We start from the raw sequence: 22,743 nt of genomic DNA on the forward strand, positions 1-22,743 counted from the left end.
CTTCTGCCATCTCCACCTTTCATTAATTCTATCTTTTTAAAAAAAATTATTTAATAAAATAATATAAAAGATGGGGATGAGGAAGTGGAGAGAAAAGGAGAGTCTCCTCTCTTGTACAAATGCCCTTGAGGCATTGTATTTTGTCACTAGTGCATCATTTATGAGGAATTTCAAATGTCAATAAATTATGGCCCGGAAAATTTATTTAAAATTAACCCCAATCCTTGCCTGAGTCGATGGTACTTTTGATACAAAACGAATTTTATTGATATCATGTCACATAAATTTTGCAAAGAATAAATCTTTGCCTTAAAAAAAAAAGATACTGAGACTAAAAAAAAATTAAAATATAAATTTAATTTTTTAATTTTACACATTTTATTTTAATTTTTTAACTTTATCAAGTGTCTTTTTAATTCTTTAACTCTAACATCATTAATTTTATACCAATAAATTTTTACATTGAATTTTTAAAAATTGAAAAAATATGTTCAAACATTGAGATATTAAAGTTTTAATTTTTTTTCAAAACAACAATTATTGATTCAAAAAATAATCATTTGAAACTAATAATATTAGGTTTAACGAATTAAAAAAAATATTTTATAAAATTAAAAAATTAAATTGAAACCTTATATAAAATTAAAGGATTAAAAATATGTTTTAACTCTAAAAATATGAATTATAAAAAAGAAATTTAAAATTGAGACACTGACAAGTTAACATGACAACGGAACTTAAGGATTGGTTTGCCACAGCATCAGTACAGTCGATGACCATGCACAAGAATCTGACCAAATTTCTCTCTTACGAAAATCCAGGTCAAGATGGATAAATCGACTTAAGGATAAACCTGAACAAATCTTGAAATCATGTATGTCTTGAGAGTTTTGCAGCTAGTCTCCCGCGACAAGTCCTCAGATCAGGCTTCACTCTAACAGCATTTCTCTTGCGTGATTTTCTGGGACCTGGCAGCACCGCTGGCTTCCCATCGAGTTGCATTCTTTGGAGCCGCTGGCGACGAATCTCAGGATCTGCCCAGCCTTTTCCCCAATCCGAGAATGAGGAGTATGGTTTGCTATTGCTGCTTTTCGCCGCAAGCAGCATATCAGCCTCAGGGTAAGCATAGAAAGCTTGTTCACCATCTGACACGAACTTCAACCCCAATTCTGTTGGTTCCGGGTACCTTATCTGCACATGGCTCTGTGGTCGTATAGGGTGATACAGTTAAAACCTCATCACAGGTAATAAAACATCAAAACTAACCAATACTTGAAAATAGTCAGCCAGAGTGCATGAATATCATATCACACATGTATTGTAGGCCAGATATGCAATTAATTTTCGCATCGCATTTTGAAAATTTGCCTAGCTTAAGTGCAGAGCTCCATTTGAATGCTTTCGTGGCATCACAATAAATTACCTCCTTCAGCGATCACTCACAGTCACAGTAACAGTTGTAAATAACTGGATTTTATTGGATTGTCATCCTAGTTAGGTAGGTCCCACTTGTATATATACAGTTTCAGAGTAATAACACAGATCTTACCCTTTTTCTCCAATTTTCTCAGTTTGTGTTATGGTGTCGGAGCAGAAAGTCGCTTCCACTTTGTCAATCAATACTCACAGCACTTTTTTTTTTTTGGTTGGGGGGGGGAACTGTCTTATTTAAAAAAAAAAAAAAAAAAAACTATCGGTTTTTATATCAATACCAAGAACTATGGCAATCAGCCGCAAAGTTCAGAAACATGATCTAGTAGTATGAATACATGGGGAAGACATTTTTCAAGCTGAAATAAGATATACCTTCTCATCTCCCTCCCTGATGTATCCCTGTCGTTCCATAACTCGAGCAAGACCTCTCCACCAAAACATATCAGTGACAAGAAAATTTTGAGACTGTAAATAACAAGCATATGAAACAATTAAAAGTTAAAACTCTTACATTGTTTAACCAGATAAAACAAGATTACCACAGAGAGAGAGAGAGAGAGAGAGAGAGAGAGACTTGCTCCCTTATCTTCCTAACAACCAAATTAAGACTAAGCCTCCCTTCAATTCTCCTTTTTTTGGGATCAGAATGTACATTGTCATCGCATATGCCATCCACATCAGAGCTTTGTCCCTGAAAAAGCAACATTATTAGCTCCATTCCTCAAAGTATAATATCCAATCACCAGACCATGTGAACTTCATATCACTCAGGCTTTGGAAGCAAAGAAAAAAGTTCCATAAAACTAAATCCTTAGCAGCGACTTGAGAAACCGCACAAAACAAAGCAATTCGGCACCATGTCCAATTGAAATTTAACCAAAGGGAAAAACACAGATAAAGAAGGCTGAGGCATGCCTGGCTGATATATACTGAGTTACCAGTACTACCATGATCCAATTTCCTGTGCAAACCAGAATTTATGACTAGTGTAATAGGTATACAAATCCAATTAATGTACATACACAATGTTCAGCTACAGCTTGTAGTAAAGTACATGCCTCCTCTCTCAGATTTTGCATTTGAGGTGGTCCATCGACACACACATCACATCTGTATCACAACGTGTTTGTTAGAAAATGCCAAAATACAAAGGTTTAAATGGATCACTAAATTAATATCACCATAAGACTATAAAAGCCAGAGTGTTAAGAAAAGATTAGATTAGGCATATAGCCCTTATTTATCAAGTCACATGAATTGGCAACTTTAATATGCATACAGGATTTCTGCTAATATATTTCATAGCATAGCAGTATTTTAATGGAATTCTGGAAGATTTCATAATGGTGGAGACAAAGTGGGCATACATGAGACACTTTTGATTATGGAAATCCTCTCCAAAGTACTTAACCAGCGTCTCTGCTCTACAAGATGAAGTATTCATTCCATATCTGCAAATTCAATGAAATATTTTTCTGGTAAATGCTAATGCAACAAGACAAGTGTAAAAAGATATGTTCACCAATTCAAACCTGAAACAATCAGACAACATGACATAGGCATGTTTTAACTGCTCTTCACTTCTATGGCTGGGCAAAAGTGATGGTTCCCTTGATAGGTTTGCATAAAGAACTGGTTGTGAAATAATAGAGACAAAGTAAAGAGTGTAAAACTTTTGCCAAAATCCAGATAACAAAGAACAGCAAAGTGAATCTGCATCCAAGGTGATGAAGCATATTAATGGGAGCTGTAATTGAGCTTACTGCAATCTGCTAATTTTCCATCTCGTCCAGCCCGGCCAGCTTCTTGGTAGTAGGCCTCTAAGCTCTGATCATATTAAATTAACTAATGATATAGGAGTGAATTAAAGAAAATGAAGATTCAGTGAGTGAAAATACCAAGCATACTTAATATGTTACATGCCACATAGGCCAGGTCAAGGTGCCTTAATGCACAAGGAAATACAGATAGACTCCAAGTATTAGAGAAGACAAAGGACATCAATGGCCTTGTAACCAAGTGGCATGCAAACTTTTCTATAAGTGGGAGGTGATGAATTCATTCCCGCTTGTAATCTCAGGCCATTAGTGCATGCCAATCTAAGTCGAGAGGGGGGGGGGGAGGACAGAGGACAGACCTGTGGCCAACCATAATGGATGATTCTTCTCACATTCAATTTGTCAATCCCCATTCCAAAAGCCACTGTTGCAACAACAACCTGAAATGATAAAGCATGTGTATTTTGTCACTTTACAAGCATCAATACAGTTCTGTGGAATGAAAAAAAAAGGATTTAAATTATGATAAATACACATACAACACAGGGACACGTGTAAAAACAAGTCAGAGCTATGTCTTAAGAATACCACCAGAGCCCTTAGGAAAAAGACTCAATTTTTTCTTATGTATTTAGAATTTAGAAAACAGTGGACAACAAAACGAAGCACACACAGTGAATATGTGAAAATGGGGTCCACGTTTTATAATTGAATAACTCAAGCAACGGTAAAAAACAATTACCAAGAAACAAAAGACATGCTTGTTGTAGAGCCATACCTCTAATGTGTTTTCATGAAAATCCTTGTGTACCCTTCTTAGATGTGATTTGGGCAGCTGAAGAAAGAAATTGAGCTCACAAATCAATTTAATACCAAACAAGTGGCATAGTTTCACAAGTGACGTGCTAATTTAGAATCCACAATAGTGTATAATAACATATTCAAAACCAAAAGCAGAAAGCATGCTAAAAGGTACTTTTTAAATTTTTCTGTTTTAGACAATCCATAAAAAATGTAATTCGTGGTAGAGCACATAGGTTATGCTGCCAATCGAAATGTTTCCAGTAAATTGACATGACAGACTCATAAAATTTTAAACTTAGCCCAACAAGAAAACAAACCCATAAAGGAGGCCAAAAGATTTTACTAAACCTTACGCTGTCTTTTTACGTAACAGCCAGCGGCACCAAGAGGGAGCCTGCTCACTTCTCACCATCTTTCTCTTGGGTTTAATAAGCGTTAGACTATAACTAGTTGGTCATTCTTCTCTGTTTACTTAGACTGTATAAGTTTTTGGTTGCATCTCGAGCTACAAAACCTTTTCTCTACTATTAATATATGTAACTCAAGGTCATCTATTGGCTGCTTTTTGTATCAAGAGTGAACATGAAGCTCATAGAAGTTTGTCATCAAAGAGCTTGATCAATTGGTTTCTCTCAGGAGCATTTTTCCTCTTCAATTAGATTTTATAAAAGTCATTTCAAGCTCAAGGGTTGCATATTTTGTAACAAGCCTGGTGCATTAATTTTAAATGCCTCCACCTATGGAGAAGTTAGAATGTACTCCCTCAGATCCTATTTATAGGTCATCTTCTAAAAACTTTTCATGGTCCTATTTATAAGTCAATTTACAACATCTATGAAGCAATTAACTTTTTCCAATAATGCCTTTGGTATTAATAAGTATATTGCTGTTTGAGAAAGGGATTAGAAGAGGTGAGTAAGATTGGGTTAGAATTTATTGCAGATAATTAAGGGTAATATTAGAAAGATGGGATAATTTTAAGAACATCAACTAAATTTAACCAACTTTACTGGTCTAAGTAAATTAATTAGAAGTGAGTTATAAGACCAGAGGAAGTAACATTAGTTTGTCTTCTCTCTTTGTTAAATCAAGACTACAGAAGGCTCACATTGGAAGTATTCGAGCTATACAACCTTTCCTCTGCCATGAACTATAAACACATGCAACGCATGCCTCCCCTAATTTACAATCTGGAAAGTTCATCGAATCAAAGAAGATTAAATGTAACATATATAACCCATACCGATGCATTATAAGCAGCAGCCTTCACACCAAATTCACATAGATACTTTGCAATCTTCAGTGTTTCTTTTCTTGTGGGAACATATATGATAGTTGGTCCTTGCTCTAACGGCTCTTTAATAAGTCTAAGTCTTCCTTCTGATTTCTTGGGTGGATCAACGATCTCAGATAACTCCCATTCGTTTTGAGGAGGTTGTCCACAGAATTCACCACAGGCAACTGCAAGTACACGTAACACAAGTGATCAAGAAACAATTTATAATCACTATCATTTAATAAGATTGATGTTTTACCACTTCCGCACAGAAATTGTTGAAGGTTTCTACCCTCCTAGTGTAGACCATAACGCTTATTAAGTAAGAAATAGCAGACACATTAGTACCATCCCAGTCATCCACACTTTGAAAGACTTCAATGTCGTTTTCCAGGTATTCAACTGACAATTCTCTTCCATTTATAGCACCATTAGTGCATCTTGAATGCAATACACTAATATCTCCTTCACTGTAATCATCTTGGTCGCCATCCAAATCACAAGGGGAAAGACAGTCAACCTCAGAGATTCTACCAGCATCAGAGTTAATGAAAACATCTGGTGATTCCTTTAAGATAAAAGCTTTTTCCTTGTCATCTGACTTTTGCTTTTTACCATATAGTTCAACTAGCTCATGAAAATCTGTCCCATAAGAAGTTGAAAATGTCTTACTATGCCTTACCTGTATGGAGCCATAAAGACTGAAATATTATGGAGTAACAAGAACAAGCTATAAGCAGAGTCTTTTTTTTTTTTTTTTTGGGCCATGATAAGCAGGGATAAATAAACATGTTTTAGACAGCAAACTCACAATGAACCGTAAATTAGGCCGGAAAAAGGAAGTGAGAACAATCTTTGTTTTTTTTGACATGTGTAGCGACTTTAAAACATCCTCTCGAACCAGGTTGGTAGCTGTAGCAGTCAAAGCCATCAGAGGTATATCGAATTCTAGGAATTCTAGTTTGCTAGTACCGAAGTTTTCCCTTAATGCAGACAGTCGTCTGAAACAAGAGAACATTTAATCTAAAGAATAGAAGTAAATGTTGTAGTAAAGACAATTAAAGGGTTACAAAATATACACTAAATGAGGAACATAAACCATATCTTATTGCAAAATATAATAATAGAATGATCAATCATATGAGTGATTAAATCACAACAGCTCTCGATTCATTAAATACATAAACAATGCCTTATGATCACTTGGGATGCTCTGTGCAATTATTGAACAATGTGGAATAGAAGGGAAAATACAGACCTATAGTCTGGCCGGAAATCATGGCCCCATTTAGAAACGCAGTGTACTTCATCAATTGCGAATAAGGCAATACCATGGCTTTTTGCAAGCTTCTGTAGTGGTTTAATCAATCTACATGTGATTAAATTGCAGTTATCAGACATTTAAAGAAGAATGATTTTTTAACCAAGAAAAAAGAATAATAAATGTGACTTGAAAATATCATAAAGTATACACCCCTAATCTTACCTTAGAACTGTCTCTGGGCATACATATATTATACTATACATGCCTCTCATTGCCTTATGTTCAACTGTATTGTCAGGTTGCCCAGATCCAAGAAAGCAAGCGCTGATCCCGTGTCTTGATAGCTTTAAGCATTGATCATGCATCAGGCTTATTAAGGGTGAAATCACAACCACCACCTTCCCAGATAGCAATGCAGGGATCTGAAAGCACAAGGACTTTCCTGCCAAAATGTAATCATGAACAGAAGCACAGAAGCAACGGAGTTGAGACAAGTAAAGTCGAAGAATGGTACCAGATCCTGTTGCAGCCAGGACAAGGCAATCTTTATGAGTTACCCAAGCAGTCAAGGCTTCCTTTTGAAAACTCTTTAAGCATGAAAAGCCAAAATGCTTTTGCAAGAGATTGCTAGCTTTCTGCTCCCAATCTGATGAACTCTCCAGCTCATCCAGGGAATCAGCCTTACAATTTCCTGACAAGATATTGGAATCAACATCCATGTCAGAGAAAGGCTCCTTGAGCTCTTCCACATTGTCTGGAGGAACTTCCAACCCACTAGATGGTACACCAAGCACAATATCTGTCTTGCTTTTTGTGGATTCATTGGCGGATTGGAGATGGTCCAGGATGCTAGACTGTCGAACATAACTTAAGGAATGGGACGAGGCCGAGGTCGAGTCCCTTTTTCTGAAACCCTTCTCGTTGCGCGCATAAAATTTGGAGTTATTAATACTAGCAAGAGATGTTCTACCGCAATTTCTACCAGCATTGTTCAGGATAAACTCCAGAGCACTATGAATAGATGGACCTGCTGCTTTCAAAGCTTCCACAACATTGGCATATTCAAACCCCATTTCAAGCATTTCTGCAATGACTTGATCGGAAGATACGTCCTTAGTATCCATGACATCCCCTGGCGACAAGCTTGTGAAACTAGTAAAATGTTAAAGGAAACAAAGCTCGGTAGAATCACATACACAGTGCTAAATACTTAAATTAGAAAAAAGAAGCGTCCCCTGTCAATACAAAAGCATCTTCAGGAGTTTCTAACCGGGATTGAGACAGAAAGGTTCAGATTGAAGCGAACAATATCGCTATTCTCCAAGACTTATCGCTATTCTCCAAGACTTCGCATCGGCCATCAACGAAGGGTTACCACACAAACCAAAGATATATTTTATAACCACTTGAGGGAATTTAATAGTGAACTTTCTCAATAATTATTAAGCAAAGGAAGTGTCATCCGACCTTCAGACAGAGATCAAAAGAATGAAAAGTAAAATTGTGAAGTCGGGCCCCAAGATCAAATAGCGTCTGACCTGCAACCCACTCCCCCATTCACCACCAAAACAAAGTAGACCATCATCTCTCAGAATTTTCGAGGCCTGGAAAATAGGAGTTTTTTCGTCCAAAGCGGCAAGGATTCGTGATTTTAGGCCCTACTTGGTTCGTAGGCTTTAGTTTAAAGGAATTGAGATTGAGATTAATGTTGGTATTGGTAACGGGAATGAGAGTAAAAATAAAATTTTAAATTTATGTTTAATATGGAATAATATGTGTAGAAAATATTAATTTTGATTTTATTTTATAATTAAATATAAATTATGAATAGACTATAAAATACTCTTTATATTTAAAAAAAATTAACCTAACTCGTGAGGTTTGGAAGAAGTCAAATGTGGCAGATCACAATGGCAGCGCAGCTTCAATTTTAGGTTCGAATGAGGCAGATCTGGAAGAATTTGATGACGTCTCTGGCTCTGACTTTCCTCTTCCTCCATTTCCTCCTTCGTCAATGTTCTGTGTTTCTCTGACTTTGATTTTTGCTCTTTCACCTACATCTCTTCCTCCCCTATAATTTCCTGCTTCGCCTCCTTAGAACAGATCAAAGCGTTGAGGCAACATACAGATCGAAGCTTGAGAGGAGGATTTCGTGGCAGCTGGACAGAGCGTACAAATTGGATTGCACGAAAGGAAGAGAAGAGGGGGGAGAGAGAGAGAGAGAGATGGGTGAGGGCAATTTGGTTTAAATATTTCTAGTCTCAGGAATGATTTTGCAAACCCAGGAAGTAGGTGGTATTGAACAATCCCATATAAGGCGAGATTGGAATCGGGTTTAGATTGCTCAATGATTCATACCAAATATAAAAAGTTGGGTTTTCTTAATCCTAATCTTAATCCCTAGCTTTCAGTTCCATGTACCAAACAGGGCCTTAGGATCTTAAGAGGTAGCAAGTCAAGGTCAAGCGGTAGAGCTTGAAAGGAAAAAAATGGTGCTCTACATTAAGTTGGAAAGGCTGTGTTGCATTATGTTAAAATGATGCGTTTTGCCACTCTTATTCATTCACCAGAGAGGACCTACACGAGGGTTTGGCCCAAGGATTAGACTCTACGGTTGTCTTCATATACATTCCCCATTTAAAAAGCACTTGTGCACCTACTTCAAGATTATAATCAGGTCAAAACTAAATGGTTTGATTTTGTTTCGCTTGAGTTTTAGGACAAGTTTAGTCAACTAAAAGGTCATGAGTGAGTGAAGTGGAATCTCAGCAAAGAATTGGGTAAACCCAATATAGGTCCCTTTCATGGAGTTGCCTTTTTTTTTTATGTTTGTTAGGTTATATAGATTAATAGATGTAAAAGAGTGTTTGGAGGGAAAGGAAATGATGGGGGGAGAGCACATACAATGTCTATTTCAAGGCATTACAGGATCTTAGAATAAAACAAAGCATGATATTAAAAAAAAGAAGTAGTAATTCACGAAACCACCATTACCTATAGGATGATAGGTCTTTCACTTTAGAAACAAACAGCTCTTACCTACAAGAGTGAGGAAGTGTTATTGGTGAAGTTATCAAACAACAAAATGAAAGATGGATCTTAGGTTTTTATTCAAAGATCGAATCTTTACCACCAACCACTGCAAAAGTAAAAGCCATCACTATAGGATTACATTACAGCTAGAAACTTGAGATTAGGATAACATAATATCAAATTATGCCAATACTACAAGTATGATCTTAAGAGACTCTCCATACAACTACATCTATTGGGATATTACATAGGAAGTTATATTGATTCTAGGAAGAAGTTGGTTTGCAAATATTATTTACATGCCTATAGATTTTGTCAAATATGCTGGTGTATTAACTAAGTTCGCTTAGACACTTACTTTAGAGAATCATTTCTTTAATCATCCTCCTTCCTTTATTTGGGAAGAGAAGGAAGAGGAGACAAATGATCTTTTAAATCTTTCTTCATCTCCTACGCTTTGAGCTTTGAATGAATCATCTTTTCAATAAAAAAAAAAAGAAGATATGTAAATATTTTAATTAACTGGACATCTCTAATTACTAAAAAATTGAAGATTTTAGAAATTGATCACTTTCAACCATATTTAAAAAAACAAAATAGATATGTAGATTATTTTAGTTGACCAGACATCTCATAATAATTTTCATGTTACAATTTTAAACAATCGAACCCCTAACAATAAAAAACTCATAATTTTAGACATAAATTAACCTTTGCCTTGCATGGATGAAAAAGCACCCAATAGTGAGTGTTTTTGAGTTGATTAGAATTGGAGTTGTTGAAGAGATTGGAAAGAGCCTCATATGGTGGCTTCCCTCTTTTTATAAGCACAAAGTGATAGTTCTCACAAATTGTTGTGTGCTGACCCAAAAAATGGAGAGTGAAGTGCATGGTAATCCTGGAGAGTCCGGAGGCGGTGAGGGAGGTGCTAGCGGTGGTGGAAACGAGAAAGATGGCGGAGATAAAACTGGTGGGTTACAAATTGGTGATCCACAGTTTGTTTTCATGGTGAATAAGGATTTGATTGGTAAGGAGAAAGAGATGGTCCAACTTAAAGCTCCTAAGTCGTATAGGGAGTCTTTACTCAGTTTGAATTCCTCTGGTTTTTTATCATGTAGCGGGCACAATGAAGATCTTTTGAAGGGTTGGAAAGGATACTTTGCCAAATGTAATGATCAGGAGAAGAAGCAGCATGGTGAGTTATCTGATGAAGATTGCCAGGTTCTAGAGGACGTGCATGATAGGAAACCAGAATTGAAGTTCACGCAGGCAGAGTATGAGCAGTAGTGTCGTCCTTGGTTAAATTCTTTAATTGTTAAATTAATGGGTAAAACTACCCCATTAAGATATCTTAGGCCAAGGTTGGTTAGAATGTGGAAAATTCATGAACCAATGAGAATTACACCGCTCAGTAATGGGTATTTTATTGTTTCTTTCACAAAGCAAGAAGATCTCAATTATGCTTATCAAGAAGGTCCGTGGATGATAGATGACCATTACCTCCTAGTACAGAAGTGGCGACCAAATTTTAATCCCTGGAAAGCGGATACCCAGAGGAGGATTGCAGCTTGGATCAGAATAATGGATTTACCGGTTGAGTTATATAATGTGGAATCACTGAGACGTATTGGAAACATGGTTGGAAGGACCTTGAAGATAGATTTATCAACCTCTATTTTAGATATGGGGGCCTTTAGACGAATCTGTGTTGAGTTAGACTTAAGCCAGCCTTTACTCCCTTCATTTATGCATTTCGGTGAGGATATAAAAATAGGATATGAAGGATTGCACCTAGTGTGTTTTCATTGCGGTAAATATGGTCATCATAAGGATGTTTGCCCAGAGAAAATTGTTCCTTCAAAGCTGGGGAATACTGATACAGTTGAAAAGAGCAGGGAAGCGGATCAGAAAGTGTATACTAGCGAGGAAAGGGATGAGTTTCGGGCTATTTCTGAGGAGGTCCCTGTAAGTAATGCAGTGCCGGTAAAGGAAAAAATTAGAGAGATGGAAAACACGGTGGCCGGAGACAGATACGGACCGGAGATGCTGATTAAGCGTCAGTTACGCTGGAGATATGGTAGTGCGGATTTGAAGGGATTATACGATGGAGATGCGAGATTGAAGGATATGGAGAGAGGAGGAGGTGAAAAAAAGGGAGTGCAATTTGCAACCGGTGAACGTAAAAGAGGCGATCATGGCGGACAGAATCAGAAGGCAGCAGGAAACCGGATTTTCAGCAAGGAGAATATATTAAAGAATCACTCAGAGTGGGTCCCAGTCGGAGCAAAACGTAAGGGATCAACAATTGGGAAAGTCAAAGGAAAAGAACATATTCCCCCTGCTGATCGAACCAGATCTCACGTGATGAAGATTAGAGGTAATTGCGGTTTGGACTTGAAAACTTCAAATACTTTTAAAGTATTAGATAATAGGCTTCAAGAAATGGGAGAAAATAATTTCAATCAAATGGTGATGCATGTGGGCCCAAATAAAGAATTCTTTCCTAAAGCTCACAAAGAGGTGATTTATGTGAATAAGACGAAAGATGAGACTACTTTCAAAAGTAAAGGAAGCAAAGTTGTTATAGCCAATGAGATAGACGCGATTTCAGAAGTTGTCATGCATGAAGATAAAAACCATGATGAGGGCTCTAATGAGGGGAATAATTTATTGAGCATTGATGTAACACACCAATTTTTTTTTAAATAATTTAACTCAACCATAGTTGGGTTACAGCCACCCAACACATTTTTATATCAAAAATTTCAATATAAAATATTTTATAATTAGTTTCAACTTACACACTATAACATTTCGGATAAATTGTTACCTCCCACATGCCATTAGGTTAAATCACATTTGTCCATCCTTATACTCCCAACAAGTAAACTAAATTACATTTGTCCATCCTTATACTCCCAACAAGTAAAATAAGCAATTTAGTCAATTTTCAACACAAGCCAATTATTTGGCCTTATAATCATGCCATTTTAACCAATCCAAAGTAAACCAAATATTAAAATTACAGTCATCCAAATTGTACCAAAAATAGAAATAGTTTGAAAGGCATGATTACATTTATATATTCATATAATTGACAATAAACAAAAAAGTCCTAATATTGGCAATATAACACATTATAAATCATAAATTAAATACTCAAAAGAGACAGTGGATCTATACCACTAAGCCTCTGGGACTCCTCCACGTGTCACTCGTGGCTCTTCTCCTGAAAATTGTTAACCACATAATGAGACTCAAAAGTCCCAGTAACCAAAGCCAATTTATGATTGTGTATACAAACAGTTAAGTGTGTGCTTACTAAGTGAGAATTAAAAATAATATAATTCCAACAAATATAAAAAATATTACAATACACACAAACAACCATCCTTATATCCCTCCATTAACCTCGAGCCGTAGCCCTCACTCGGTGCTAAATTACCTGACCAAAGGTAGATTAGCCCGAGCCCTTACAAACCACCTATTGAGCTCCAATAGGGGCATACCACGTGGCACATAAATACAACAACAATAGCAAGTCTCCCAACACCTCCCACAATAATCAAATAAATTTATAATAATATTGCACAATTATATAATATTACAAAATTTATAATTTTCTCAATAATCACCCAATTAACATGAAGTAACACTAATCATAAATTAAAAGCATGGTTACCTCGTGGCTTTTTCAATAAATTATTTCTTAAAATTTCTCTCTCACCACAATCTTCACCAATAATACAATCTACAAATAACATATTATTTATAAATATTAGTTTCAATTTTTGAATCTAATAAAATAATTCTAATAATAGAATTAAAAATATAACATAATTCCTAATCTTAATCTTAATACAAATCTAGAGTTAGTACTATTAAGTAAAATTTTTAACTCCTCTTTTACTCATCAATAAACATTAATAATCTAAAAATCAAATTTTAAACTAATTTCTATTATCAAAATTTTTTTTTATTTCATAAATTCGTACCTAAAATATTCAAAAATTAAAAATTAAGTCTCTAGCTTAGAATCATAATTCTATAACCATAATAATTCATTTCTCATCCCAAATAATCATCTAAACCTCAATAAATCAACATATATTTTCAGATTTAATTTAGAATTTGATCCATAAGCCACAAATTCAAAGATCATCAACAAATTTATACTCTAGAACATTTATTATACTACTGACAACCTCAAAAACCATATTTATTCAACATAAATTCATCCCTCTTCCATATCTTAAATTTTCTACCACTACAAACTCAGAAACTAAAGAAGAAGGATGACTAAGAAAAATTTTTAGAGCACTTACTTAGTCTTGAAAAGCTTAAAATCACACCCTAAATATCCTATTAAAAACTCTTACCTTAAAACCCAGCACCTGTGAACTTGGCTCACAGATGCTCTCTCTGCCTCAGCTCACGCACGAAAGAAGAAATGAAGGAACAGGTGAGTTTTTATAAAAATTCAGTGGGTCCCATATCTTTTTTTTTATTATTATTTCTTCTTTTCTCTCTCTCTGTTTTTTTATTATTTTATATTACTATTGATGCGGCGGCCGAAAGCATTCACGTTTTCTTCCTTCTTCTTCCTTTTTTTTTGCATACCTTTTCCTTTTTTTATTATAATAATAATTTAATAATATATTTTTTATTATTTTTTTAATTAATTTTTTTTATAAATTTGTTTTAATTTTTTTTATTTAGAATTATATCCTAAATTAGATTTAATAATCATTTTCTACTAATTTTCTTACCTCTAAATATTATTATTATTATTTTTTAAATTTCTATTAATCCAAATTAACTATTAAAATTTAAATTGGGATGTTACAATTGAAGCTCGTTTTTTTTCAAATATGTCTTGATGAATTTTGTCTTCTGGAATAGTAGAGGAACAGGTTCAAAATCATTTCCTGGGCTGGTTAAGGAAATTTCAAAAAAACATTCTGTGGATTTTTTTGCCATGCTAGAGACACGTACTGGTGGTAGTAGGGCGCAGAGACTAGCAAAGGCGATGGGTTTCCATAATTTTGAAGTTGTAGATGCTAGAGGATTCAGTGGTGGTTTATGGGTTTTATGGAATGATGCTTCTTGGAAGTTTGAAATTTTGCAGAAACACGACCAATTTATTCATTCGAAACTTAGTTATGGTAGCAATGAATTGTTTATTACAGCTGTATATGCTAGTCCTAACCCCATTCTTCGCAGAGCTCTTTGGATAGAACTGAGAAGAATTAATTTTTTTATAACTGGGGCTTAGTGTATCGGAGGCGACTTTAATAGTACTCTTTTTTTACATGATAGAAAATCTTCTCACCAAACCGGAGCTAGTATTAATAAAGAGTTCTGTTCTTGGGTTGAGGAGCTCAAGCTGTCAGATTTGGGATGTAAGGGTCCTTACTTCACGTGGAAGCGAGCAGGAAGTGAGAATAGGATTGACAGAGTGCTGAGTAATGAAAGTTTTAACAATTATTTTCCTGAGGCAGTTGTTACTCATCTCCCTTTCTTCAAATCAGATCATCGTCCCTTATTACTTCGTTTGACTAGTCAAGGTTGTGCTAGAAAGATTAAAGACCGTCCTTTTAGATTTAATGCAGCTTGGGTCCTTCATGATGATTTTGAGAGTTTGGTTAATAAGATTTGGTTGCCAGATGAAGATTGGTGTCTTAATGTTTCTAACTTTACTAATGCAGTCAACCAGTGGAGTCATGATGTTTTTGGACATATTGGTAGAAAAAAACGTCATCTTCTCAATAGAATTGAAGGGCTTAATATCTCAGTGAATTCATGCTATAATGAGGCTTCTCTTGAGCGTCTTCAGAAGAATCTTTGGCAGGAACTTGAAGAAGTTATTCTCCAGGAAAATCTACTTTCAGCTCAAAAAGCTAAATGTGAGTGGTTTATTTTGGGAGATAGAAACTCTAAATACTTTCATGCTTGAGCTAATACTAGAAGGAAGAGGAATATAATTGAGGCCATTCAAAATGACAATAGTGAGTGGACGTATGATTATGAGGAAATCAAAAATATAGCTTTGTCTTTCTTCAAGAATCTTTTTCATGAAGATTCTGCTCTTACTACAGGTAATTTCATCCCTTGCTCTATTTCTTTCCCTTGCATTGATAATGGCTCTTTACATGAGTTGGTTAGTAATTTTTGTGATGAGGAAATTAAGAATGCTCTTTTTAGTATGGGGCCTTTAAAATCACCGGGACCAGATGGTTTAAATGCGCTTTTCTTTCAAAGCCAATGGAAGTTTATTGGTAATTCTGTTATAAATATGGTTCAGTGTATTTTCAACAACCCATCTCTTGTCCATAAGATTAATGGGATGTTACTTATTCTCATTCCTAAGAAGGAACGTCCTGAGTCCATTCATGATTTCCGGCCTATCAGCCTTTGTAATGTTATTTACAAAGTTGTGACTAAGGTTATTGCTAATAGAGTTAAATCTCTCCTCCCTACTATTATTGCTCCTAATCAATGTGGTTTTATTTCGGGAAGAACTAGCTCGGATAATATCATAATATCTCAGGAAGTTATTCATTCTATGAGTAATATGAAAGGAAAGAAAGGCTTTATGGCGATTAAGATTGATCTTGAAAAAGCCTATGACAGAGTTAATTGGGATTTTCTTATTTCATGCCTGGAGGAGATTAATTTGCCAACTAAGCTGGTTGAGGTTATTCAGCAATGTGTAAGATCTTCTAAGATGCAACTCTTATGGGAGGGAAGTAAAATAGAAGAATTTAAACCGACTAGAGGTCTTCGTCAAGGAGATCCTCTTTCTCCTTATCTTTTTGTTTTATGTATTGAAAAGCTTGCTCATCTGATACAAGAAGAGATTGTTAAAGGTAATTGGAGACCCATTCGCTTAAAAAAAGATGGTCCTCTTTTCTCCCATCTTTTCTTTGCTGATGATCTGGTTATTTTTGCGGAAGCAACTTTGGACCAAGTACAGGTGATTAGACAATGTCTGGATCGTTTCTGTGCAATGTCCGGACAAAAGGTAAGTTACTCTAAAACTAGGGTGTTTTTCTCTAGGAATGTGAATCATAATAGAGCACAGCAGTTTAGTGACCTTCTTGAATTTAACCGTACGGCGGATTTGGGTAAATATCTTGGAGTCCCTCTCCATCATAATCGTGTGACCAATAATACTTATCAATTTGTGGTGGATAAAATGAAACAGCGACTATCTAGTTGGAAGGCAACTTCTATTTCCTTTGTAGGACGAACAACCTTAACAAAGTCTGTGTTGAATACTATTCCTCTTTATTGTATGCAAACTGCTCATCTACCTGTGAGTACTTGTGAGGAGATTGATAAATGTTCTCAAGGTTTTCTCTGGGGCTCAACAAGGGAAAGGAGAAAGATTCATCTTGTAACGTGGGATGAAGTGTGTAAACCAAAAATAAATGGTGGACTAGGTTTACGACATGCACATCTTCAGAATAAAGCCTTTATGATGAAAGCTGGATGGGGCCTTATACATAACAAGGAGGCTTTATGGGCTAGAGTTATTAGAAGTAAATATAAATGTGGAAGGGAGCTAATTCCACAAGTGAATAGGACTCTCCCCGGATCTCAGTTCTGGAGAGGTTTGAGAAATAATTGGGAGAAAGTTGAAGCAAAGTTAGAACTTATAACCAACCAAGCAAATGAGAAAGTTGTTAGATGGAAACATGAGAAGCATGGTATTTTTACAGTTCGTTCTGCTTATGATTCATTGATAGATAGTTATGATTGCCCTGATCAGATATGGGCCAAGATTTGGAAGCTTCGAGTGCCTCAGCGGTGTAGATCCTTCCTTTGGCTCATGAGTCATGATCGTATCCTTACTAATAAATCTCGCTTTGATCGTCATTTGGATATTCAACCGTGGTGTAGTTGTTGTCCTGAGGAGTTTGAAGACACTCTACATGTGATGAGACAGTGCCCTGAAGCTAAGGAAGTGTGGATGAAATTATTACGCCCTTCTCAAAGACGGGCTTTCTTTACCACAGACTTACGTGAATGGTGCAAGATGAATCTCAAGATTCAGGTAACAGTTAATAATTTCAAGTGGTGTGATTTGTTTGCTGTTCTGTGTTGGGCAATATGGAAACGTAGGAATGAGAGAGTTTTTGAGGGACGAAGATCGACTACAGTGAGTGTCATCGCACAAGCTACTGTTATCCTTAACTGCATGAACGTGGCTAACTGTCGTTTACAAAATACATCTATTGCTGGCATTCGTCCTAATAATCAGGTGGATATGACTATCTTAGCTACTGATGAGCTCTTTGTTTATGTTGATGGGGCTTTTGTGGCTGCTACTAATTCTAAGGGTTGTGGAGGTCTAGTTAAGGATACCAAAGGGAATATCATTGAAGCTTTCATGCTTCGTTTAGAGAAGGGGGATAATCTGACGGTAGAATTATAGGCTTGTTATATGGGTCTAAAGCGTGCTTGGGTTATCAAAACCAAGCATGTAAGAATCCATAGTGATTGTCATGAAGCACTGTCTCTGTTAAGAGCCAATAATTATGACCTTCATGAAGACCGAGAGCTTATTGCTGAAATTCAACAAATACTTCAAAGAGACTGGCAGGTTGATATGAGATGCATTGGAAGGGAGTTCAACTCAGAAGCTGATTCCTTAGCAAAACGTGTCTTATCTCTCCCCATGGGTCTTCACGTAGTGGCTAGTGACTTTATTCCTTCATTCATGGAGGAGTTTTAGTTTTTATTTGCTATTTGTTTTGATTGTTTCTTATTTATCAAAAAAAAAAAATTAACCTTTGCCTTATTTCACGGGCCGGTATTTTAAAACGAAAAGAAAAGAAAAAAGCACCTGTGCCACGCTAACAATGTTCACTTCCTCGATGGGCTGAGGACTCGGGAAGTTTCAGGTCGTCGCCCGTCATGAGCTATTTCCTGGTACCCTTGTCATTCTTCAGTCCTTTTTTTTTTTTTTTTGGCAATGCTTCAGTTCGAATAACCTGTGTTTCTTAGTCGTAACCTGATGCTATTCTTTTTCTTTTCTTGGTTTGGAACTGACCTCTGTTGCAGAGAAGGCTTGCTCATTCTGGCAGTGGCAGAAGCTCTCTCATTCGGACCATAGCAATCGCCGCTATTGGTTCGGGTCTCTGGTACTCCAGTGGCGATGCTAATTTTAGTGAGCTCGTTAACTTCTTTCGTCGACTGTTTTTGAATTGAGCATTCCTGAGAAACGTTGCGTGTTGATTTCCTTGTTTCTAATTGGATGTTTTTCTTTGAGTTTTCACTTAACAACTCTAGTATATGCCTAATTTTGAAAATTAACCAACGGTTCTGCATTTATTGGCTTCCAAAAACTAGCAGATATCAATTAACTGTCATGTCCATATCTTATTACCTTGGTTTCAAATTTAGGAGCATCGGCGACAGTGCACTTCCCCGAACGGTTGCGAGATCGGCAGTTACTGCATGAATTGTATCCTCGTAATGTGCCCTTTTCCTTGGATCATGGTCTCTCCGGTATTTCCTCGCTTCGCTAAAACTTGGAATTTGAATTTGTTCCTCATCAATGCAAAAAGGTCTGTGTCACATCATTGTCTAAAATTTTTAGGAATAATTCCGCTACATTCTTATAAAGTCGGTCCTGCTCCATCATCTGACATACCAAAGGAAGCTTCTGGAATTGTAGATGGTGGTGCAAAGCCTTGTGATTGTTTGGGCAGAGATACCATTGCGAATGCGGCTGCTAAGGTTGGTCCAGCTGTTGTAAATCTTTCAGTTTCACAAGGTAATGTGCTTTTCAAATTGGGGATCTCTTCACCTGCATTATTTGAAATTTGGTATGCTATAGCGTTTACCTTGAGATTATGCATCAACCTTGTAGGGGTTTATGGTATGACTACCGGAAAGAGCATTGGCTCTGGAACTATAATTGACAAGGATGGTACAATATTGACTTGTGCTCATCTTGTGGTTGATTTTCAAGGCCTGAGAAGTTCATCCAAGGGGAAGGTTTGTATTCATGATGGAGCGTTTCACTCAAGCCCGTCTTTGCAACAATGCTAAATCATAACTGTTGCAGATTTATATGATGCTCCTGTGAGAGCTTGAATGAGTTCAGCATCTTGCGTGAATGAGCTCAACATGATGGAGCTTAACTTGAAGCCAACTGCCAGCTACATGATAGGCATTTTGATTAGATTCTTATTCTGGATGATTGTCAAATTATTGTTAGTCTCTGATTCGTTGATTCTTGGCTTTAGATTATGGGGTTGCTAAAGTATAGGTGATATATCTTGCTCGCCCAACTAAGATTTATCATCATGCTGTGTTTTCTCTTTTATTTGCTTTAAAAAATAAGTCCCTCCAAAACCTGGAAATGGGTGTTAGGCTTGCACGCTTTAAGATCGCAAACAGACCTGTTTGCAAAAAAGCATGACAATGTGTTGCTAGGACTGGGAGTAATGAATAAAGAATGGCCTTGTGTTTTGGTTGTTGCTATATGGGCTTGACCTTGTGAATTTTTTTTTTTCTTTTCTTTTTTTTTGGTGTTTGAGTGAAGGTGCAATTACAAGGACGTTGACCAGTCCACAATATATGACATGCATTAAACATACTATAATGACTTAACTGACTGAACATCTTGTTATGACTTACATTAAACATGCTTAATCTTTTGATGTTTTGTTATATGGTTATTTCTTCAAAATCTTCACTTGAAATTGTCATCTCTTTAAGTAACTCCAAGCCGCAAACCATTCAAATTATTTATATAATATGTGTGAGATTGAGTATGATGATATTCTCTGTTATTTTGATAGTTGGACACTGTCAAGACATCGTGTCACAAATTAAGAACCTATGCCTATGGAAATTGTTTTCTGGCTCATAAAGTAAATGGCTGATCCGAAACTATGAATAACTTTACAGGTTGATGTGACTTTACAAGACGGAAGGACATTTGAGGGCACAGTGATGAATGCTGACCTGCACTCGGACATTGCTTTAGTTAAAATCAATTCCAAAAACCCACTACCAACAGCTAAACTTGGTTCTTCTAGCAGGCTTCGTCCTGGGGAGTGGGTATTGGCAATAGGCTGTCCACTTTCCCTTCAGAATACTGTCACAGCTGGTATTGTAAGGTGTGAAGAATAAATTTCAGAAGATGACAGATGTAACCCTGGTTTAATCTATTCTTTTGTCTCTCATTTCGTCATTCTCATCTAAAGCCATTGTTAAGATTTAAGAACAGTAACTTATTATGAGACCTTGTAGTTTACCGTGGTTAAGTAAGAAGAAGCTTATTTATGTGATTTAGACTGATGAAATTCTTATGGTCTTGATCATTCTTTCCTTTCTGGACATAGTTGTGTCGACCGTAAAAGTAGTGATCTGGGTCTTGGTGGCTTGCGAAGAGAGTATTTACAAACAGATTGTGCAGTTAATATGGTATGTCCCATTCTCTTCTTCCCCACGAGCTACCACCTGCCATGTATGTGGCATGCAAAACAACTGGGAACTTGCATAAATGTTCAATCTACCTTTACATTTCTTCCCGTGGTATAGGGAAATTCTGGTGGACCTCTTGTTAACATTGATGGAGAAGTTGTTGGTGTAAATATCATGAAGTTGGTAGCTGCTGATGGATTGAGTTTCGCTGTACCAATTGACCCGGTGTGTAAAATTATAGAGCACTTCAAGAAAAGTGGGTATGTTACGGTTTCTAAACTATCACACTGACTTATCTCTGAAAGGCTGACTGATGTTTTGTATTGTAAATTGATGTTAGCTTTCTATTTGTGTTATTTACAACATTTAGATTTGGTGCTACCATCTCTGATAATTTATGTTTTATTTACCCATTTTTAGAAGTACTGTAAAAATTTTCAGCTAGAATTGTGGATAAAAGATTTTCATGTCGAGTTCCTACTTGTAGATTTATTCTTGCATACTTCCATGTTGAGCGACATACAAGATCACTGTGTTGTGCAGGAGAGTTATACGGCCATGGCTTGGGCTCAAAATGATTGATCTTAATGAAATGATTATAGCCCAGCTAAAAGAGAGAGATCCTTCATTCCCTAATGTCAGCAAGGGCATTCTTGTACCTATGGTAAGTCCCTAATTGATCAATGATAAATGATAATTCTGTAAACATGCAAAGACAATTAGCAAATGACTCTAGGCATTTCATATTTTAGTAATTAATCAAAGAGTATATTTAGTGGTCAGAATCCTTATACTTTATGAGATTAATTAATCGTTGGAATGTATGTTAGCCCTTTTAGTTTGGTTAGTTAAGGATTTCAATGCTTTAGGTTACATGTTTGTCGTTCTAATCTTCCTGGTATTTTACTAGGTAACTCCTGGGTCCCCTGGCGATCGAGCTGGTTTTCGTCCTGGTGATGTTGTCATTCAATTTGATGGGAAGCCCGTAGAAAGGATCATGGAGGTATTGACATTTTTTGTTATGTATTATTGCTATTTTAGTTTTGCTGCGGAGAATAGGTATCCAAAACAATTAAACGTCAATCTCGCAAGCAGTTTTTCCCTTTCTAAACCTAGTGCTGCTTTAGACTTGGTATTACTGTGCAGTGAGAAGGTTCCCCCCCCCCCCTCCCAAAAAATAAAAAAAGGAAAGAAAGAAAGAAGTGAGAAGAATCTGGTGTTGATTATGACCTGATATCCTGACTTGTATCATTTAAAGTTGAGATTCATGAATTTCTGTGAAATTTTCCATTTTTTTGTATTTTCACTTTTTATTTATTTATAAAACATAAGATTTTCTCTCTTTCATATATGATTTGAAGTAATCGTACATTATTTCAGGTAGTTGAAATCATGGAGAACAGAGTTGGCGTGCCCATTGAGGTATTAGTGAAAAGAGCAAGGGATAAAGTGGCAACGTTGACTGTTATTCCGGAGGAGTCCAATCCCGATTTGTGAGAGGCAGTTAAAGTAAAGATGTTCCATTCTGCATTTCCTTGTGCTGTCCGTTCCTCTGCAGAAAAATACTAGCAGTACTCTTTTCTTGCAAAATAAGATTTCTTCTCAATTACGCGCTCCAGTTTTTTTGGTAAAACATCTTCTGACAGTAATTTTTAATTCAAAATATAAAATGCTTTGTAATATTTAAATTATTTTTTTAATTTTATCTT

The 22,743-nt window shown here is 36.2% G+C and overlaps 3 protein-coding genes across 6 annotated transcripts; 2 read left to right on the forward strand and 1 right to left on the reverse strand.

Moving 5' to 3' along the window:
* Nucleotides 1-682: 682 nt before the first annotated feature.
* Nucleotides 683-8,203, reverse strand: LOC129305825 (ATP-dependent DNA helicase Q-like SIM). 4 transcript variants are annotated; one of them, XM_054945954.1, is made up of 17 exons: nucleotides 8,024-8,203; nucleotides 7,827-7,902; nucleotides 7,071-7,688; nucleotides 6,779-6,998; nucleotides 6,551-6,661; nucleotides 6,104-6,293; nucleotides 5,641-5,974; nucleotides 5,260-5,477; nucleotides 3,991-4,047; nucleotides 3,572-3,652; nucleotides 3,198-3,261; nucleotides 2,967-3,066; nucleotides 2,802-2,885; nucleotides 2,457-2,544; nucleotides 2,009-2,125; nucleotides 1,807-1,899; nucleotides 683-1,203 (listed from the first exon to the last, which is right to left on the reverse strand). In XM_054945954.1, exons 3-17 carry the CDS (start codon nucleotides 7,678-7,680, stop codon nucleotides 871-873), a joined length of 2,700 nt encoding a protein of 899 aa, XP_054801929.1. In that variant the 5' UTR covers nucleotides 7,681-7,688; nucleotides 7,827-7,902; nucleotides 8,024-8,203; the 3' UTR covers nucleotides 683-870. The 4 variants fall into 4 exon arrangements, with proteins under 4 accessions (XP_054801929.1, XP_054801927.1, XP_054801928.1 ...); XM_054945952.1 differs by having other exon boundaries at nucleotides 7,071-7,902; XM_054945953.1 differs by having other exon boundaries at nucleotides 7,827-8,203.
* A 2,778-nt stretch (nucleotides 8,204-10,981) lies between these two features.
* Nucleotides 10,982-18,029, forward strand: LOC129305663 (uncharacterized). The gene is made up of 4 exons (XM_054945633.1): nucleotides 10,982-11,966; nucleotides 14,575-14,701; nucleotides 14,909-15,495; nucleotides 15,688-18,029. The coding sequence occupies exons 1-4, from the start codon at nucleotides 10,982-10,984 to the stop codon at nucleotides 18,027-18,029; spliced, it is 4,041 nt and encodes a 1,346-aa protein (XP_054801608.1).
* A 382-nt stretch (nucleotides 18,030-18,411) lies between these two features.
* LOC129306069 (putative protease Do-like 14) lies at nucleotides 18,412-22,667 on the forward strand. The gene is made up of 11 exons (XM_054946406.1): nucleotides 18,412-18,526; nucleotides 18,659-18,764; nucleotides 19,001-19,105; nucleotides 19,197-19,373; nucleotides 19,470-19,597; nucleotides 20,516-20,727; nucleotides 20,953-21,034; nucleotides 21,152-21,294; nucleotides 21,578-21,698; nucleotides 21,945-22,037; nucleotides 22,415-22,667. The coding sequence occupies exons 1-11, from the start codon at nucleotides 18,512-18,514 to the stop codon at nucleotides 22,529-22,531; spliced, it is 1,299 nt and encodes a 432-aa protein (XP_054802381.1). The 5' UTR covers nucleotides 18,412-18,511; the 3' UTR covers nucleotides 22,532-22,667.
* Nucleotides 22,668-22,743: the final 76 nt, after the last annotated feature.

This window comes from Prosopis cineraria, unplaced genomic scaffold (genome assembly GCF_029017545.1).
Source record: "Prosopis cineraria cultivar Desert tree isolate PC_DT_omini unplaced genomic scaffold, ASM2901754v1 PC3, whole genome shotgun sequence".
Classification (NCBI taxonomy): Eukaryota; Viridiplantae; Streptophyta; class Magnoliopsida; order Fabales; family Fabaceae; genus Prosopis; species Prosopis cineraria.